The sequence below is a fragment of the Aptenodytes forsteri genome, unplaced genomic scaffold (genome assembly GCF_000699145.1).
Source record: "Aptenodytes forsteri isolate BGI_AS27 unplaced genomic scaffold, ASM69914v1 Scaffold284, whole genome shotgun sequence".
NCBI classification, from domain to species: Eukaryota; Metazoa; Chordata; class Aves; order Sphenisciformes; family Spheniscidae; genus Aptenodytes; species Aptenodytes forsteri.
In genome coordinates, this window is record NW_008794445.1 from 2,477,819 (window position 1) to 2,482,402 (window position 4,584).

General features: G+C 49.1%; 1 protein-coding gene across 1 annotated transcript in view; it reads right to left on the minus strand.

Annotated features, from left to right (window-relative positions):
• Positions 1–241: 241 nt before the first annotated feature.
• The window catches only part of RPS19BP1 (ribosomal protein S19 binding protein 1), a 17,526-nt gene continuing 13,183 nt past the window's right edge, over positions 242–4,584 (minus strand). The window contains exons 3-7 of the mRNA XM_009289993.1: positions 2,576–2,595; positions 2,508–2,533; positions 2,305–2,445; positions 1,896–1,993; positions 242–915 (exon numbers count right to left, since the gene is read on the minus strand). Coding sequence (XP_009288268.1) covers positions 781–915; positions 1,896–1,993; positions 2,305–2,445; positions 2,508–2,533; positions 2,576–2,595 — 420 coding nt within the window. The 3' untranslated portion in view covers positions 242–780. The remainder of the gene's footprint in view (positions 916–1,895; positions 1,994–2,304; positions 2,446–2,507; positions 2,534–2,575; positions 2,596–4,584) is intronic.

Sequence of the window (4,584 nt, forward strand, 5' to 3'; positions counted from 1 at the left end):
ATTCCAACCTGCACTCTTTGAAGGCCTGAGCATGCCAGATTAAACACGTGTCAACATGAATCAGAGAGAGGCCATTCACACAACTGAGTCATCCTAAAGAAAGGGATGCTTGGATTAGAACAGTGACACGGTTTGTCTTCATCAGTCAGTCGTAGCCTGTCATAACAATCACTATTGGTTTGTCTTCATCAGTCGTAGCCTGTCATAACAATCACTATCACAAAGGCAAAGATAGGCAGTGTCTGCAACAATTATTTAATCAAACGACACATACAAAGTTTCTGCAACGACTAAAAACCTGACAGAGGCTGTAATAAGAACAGAAACTGCAAGGCTACTCAGGTTTAACAGTCTCTTCAAAGCATCCTTCCCTTCCGATGATTTATTACTGCTGGTCCAAAACATTTCTCCATTCAGATACGGTACTTTAAATGCTCCCTGCCAAATAACACAGGTAGCAGAAGCCTTACATCCTGAGGAAGTGGCACAAGATTTATATTTGTCTTGGTCTGCCCTTCTACACTAAGAATGCATGACACGTTGGCTGAAGATTATAAGGACAACACATCTCAGAGCCAAGAGAACCTCCATGGCTCTAGCTGGCCAGTCACAAGTTCTGCACAGATGCAGAGTTTCTCTGCAAGTGTCACATTAAAGCACTTGCTGACAGAGGCACATCTCCTATGTCTCATCTCAAACACGCTGAGGAAATGGCCAGTCCTGCGTGCTGAACACTCAGCTGCAGAAAGACTGGAGCTGCAAGAATCCTTGTCACGTTGTTTACGGTCTCCCAAAGTATTCCCTCTCAAATTTACGGAAATCTTCCTCAGTAAAGACAGTGCCCTCGGGTTTCTTCTTTGCCGCCTTCTTTGGAGGCTGATCTTTTGACTTCCTGCCTCTGTTCTGAGCAAGAACCTTCAGATAATAAAAAAAGGAAAAAAACAACAGTCATTGTTATCCAGACCAAACCACAAAACGGTGATTTTCAAGCTCACCTGCAGCATCCCTGCTATTCTGCTGGTAGCCTGCTATATCCTGGAATGCCTCCAAAGAAAAGTGAGAGGCAGTCACCGATGTTAACCAAAGCAGGTCACTGGGACAACAGCAAATACCAACCTACTATTTGGAGCCAAATATGAAAACTACTCTCTGGTAACTGTCACAGAGATAGAAACACTGATTTCAATTCAGACATTTCTGAAACCATGACCTTTTATTCTGTCTCTCCACAAGACAACCTGAAAACCCAACAAGTTGGTGGAATTCCTTCAGCATTTTCTAATACACCATCACCTCCTTTCACAACCTCCAGCCTGAGAAACACTGGCCTAAACCACTTGGTTTGTTTATGTAAGTAAAAGCCCATATCTCATAAAAACAGCCCAAGATTCTAGCAGTGACAGCTATTCTCTTCAAATCCCGGCACGGGACTACCTTTTGGGGAAGACCACTGGTGAAATTCTCAGGTTATGAGAAACATCATTCAAGATGCTATGAAATTCCTATTACATGAGCCAGCAGCACATCTGGTTCCTTGCTAAACAGCCTCCAGCTACGGAGAGGGACAAATCAATCAACAGTAAGGAGAAGGTCTGAACCAGGGCTTCTTTGCCAGCTGAAGCTATGAAATATCTTTGGTAATCAAGAAAAGCCAACAGTTGTCAGTAGATTTTAACTAGTATCAGAGAACATCGTAGGGGACAACTTAACAAGAGTTTAAAGCTGAGTAAGTTGCTTTGCCAGAAATTTGCACACAGAAATTCCTCAAGGCCACGTCCAGACAGAAACTTGACTTGACTCCTTTGCCCAGGGACTAAGCTGGAAGACCTGGGGATGATTCCCATTCACCTGTGTTTCTCAGCAGAAGCAGACCCCCAAAGAAGTGACAGTCTTACTTGTTCTGTGATGGTTTTGTTTGCAACAAATCGTCCCTTCAACATGTACTGCAGGTTTGCTCTCAAGTGATTCACGGCCTTCTTCTTATGATACTCCTCTAGGTCAGAGCAGAGTGGGACAAAACACATCAGCTGCTCATCCAGGCAGCACACGAGGAGAGACACAGGAGGATCAACAAGGCCCCGGGAGAAAGAGATACCACTACAGCTCAGGGATAGGGGTGCTTCCACAGATCAGGCTGCGTTTAAGCAGGGGACACCAGAAGGGCACCCAGGAGGATAGGAAGGGACGGATACAAGCGACCAGGGAGGGGGGCTGCGGGACACCGCGAGGGGACCCGGTGCGAAGGCTGTGGAGGGCGGCAAAGCAGCTTCCCCCCGCCCTCCTCGGAGCCGGACCGGGACTCACCTATCGCCGACTTCACGACTCTGCCCTTGACCGTGGCCTTATTCCTCCGGGGCTCCGGCGCCGCCTTCCTCCGCCTCGCAGCGCCCGCCGCCCTGGGGCCGTCCCGCCCCTGCTGGAGTCCCGGCGGGGCCTTTCTCCGGCCTGCAGGGGAAAGAGGGACGGGGTTACTCCCGCCCCCCCCCACCCCGGTCCCCGCGGCCCACCCGGCGCCTCCAGCAGCTCCAGGCCCCGCCCCCCCGCCAGGCCCGCGCCCCCCAGTGGCTCAAGCCCCCGCCGCAACAAGGAGGGCCACTTCCGCCTCCGCCGGGCCACGCTTCCGGCGCCGTGCGCGGCCTGGTGCGCATGCGCAGAGGGAGCTGCGGCCGGGGTTGGGCGGGAAGGGCCGTGTGGCGCCATGCTGTGGCGCCATGTTGTGGCGCCATGCTGTGTGGAGAGCACCTCGGACCCGTCCTGGGCTGAGGTCGCCCCCAGCGGGTGCGTCGGGTTCTTGCTAGTGGCCCTTGATTATCGCCCCTCTCTCCCGCTTCTGCAGGGTGTTGTCCGGCAGCTGGCCTGCAGGCCGTCTGTGTTACACCTTCATGGAGCCGCTGCAATGGGGACAGGGCTGTGAAGGGCCCCCGCCATCACAGGGATGATAATAAATACAGGCCGGGCGGAAAGGGGACGGCCCGCAACGGTGTCATGTTTTGTCTTGGCAAGGCCCCAAAACCCAGATGTAACTCTATGCCAGACTCCTCAGGCACAGAGGTTCACTCTGCCGTAAATTGCATCTATTATTCACTATTACTTTAGTCTATTTATTTAAAGCATTCCTCCCCTGTTTTTGTCCCTCTAGAGACTTGATGCTAATACCTGCTAAATTCAGCTATCATTTGAATAAAGCTTATTCAATTATAGCCAGTGCTGGCAGTAACAAGCTGACACTGGAGAAGAAGGAGAGAAGTTTATTGCCCCTCAGACATGTCCTGCAGGGAGAAAGCAATATAAGCGGCTCTCATTGTTTCTTATAGTAATAATCTCTAGTGGGGACGGATAACGGTTAACCCTTCATTCTCTGGAAATTGTTCTCCAGCCTCTGCAGATAGCACCTCAATGCCTGTCTTTTTATTGTACGTTCTCTTCTGAATCCCTCCCTGGGTGGATCCTGGCATCCTGTGTCAGGATCTGCCGGTGCGATGGTGCTAATACATTTTTCTGGACAAGACCCACTCGGTGCTCATTCCTGGCTTCAGGGCTGGGGAACATTAACCATTTAGTGCTTGTTCAGCATGTTGCTTTTCACTCCTAATTTTCCTTTTACAGTAATGAGAACAATTTTTTGATTGATTCAGAGGGACAGTCACTGGGTGTGTAATGCAGAGCACTTCTCCATTTTCTTATTTTCCGTTAGTAGCTAGTGGAAGATAGAGCTTGCTCAGCTCTTAGTTCCCTGCCAGGTTTGTTCCTCCAGTTGTGTGAAAGCTAACGAAGTTACGAGGAGGTTGTTGTGGTTTTGCAAAGGAGAAGCTGAACAAGCAATGAGTTAATAGCCTATTGCTGCAATTGAAGAGAGCACTAGAGAGCATTCTAGTCAGCAGAAGATTTGTTATTCTTGTATACTCAGATTATCTTTATCTTGGTCAGAGTGAGATAAATGAGAGCTGCCAGTGATCTTACCATGGGGAAAGCTTTTCCAAAAGTACCTCATCAGTCAAACGCTCTCTTTTAGCCCCTAAAGTACAATTTACAGGTTCTCTGTAAGCTGTTCATGGTTACATATTGTATAGTATATTCAAGATAGCTTATCCTACTGGTTAAACACTACATTTGCATCATTTAACTTTATTAGGATCACCTAATACATTGTTACACATGCTTAGTGTCAGAACGGTTGTGCTGGTTTTGGCTGGCATAGAGTTAATTTTCTTCATAGTAGCTAGCATGGGGCCATGTTTTGGATTTGTGCTGGAAACAGTGTTGATGATACAGGGATGTTTTCCTTACTGCTGAGCAGTGCTGACACAGAGTCAAGGCCTTTTCTGCTTCTCACACCACCCCACCAGCGACTGGGCTGGGGGTGCACAAGAAGTTGGGAGGGGACACAGCTGGGACAGCTGACCCCAGCTGACCAAAGGGATATTCCATATCATATGATGTCATGCTCAGCATATAAAGCTGGCAGAAGAAGGAGGAAGGGGAGGATGTTCAGAGTTATGGCGTTTGTCTTCCCAGGTAACCATTACGCATGATGGAGCCCTGCTTTCCTGGAGATGGCTGAACACCTGCCTGCCGATGGGAAGT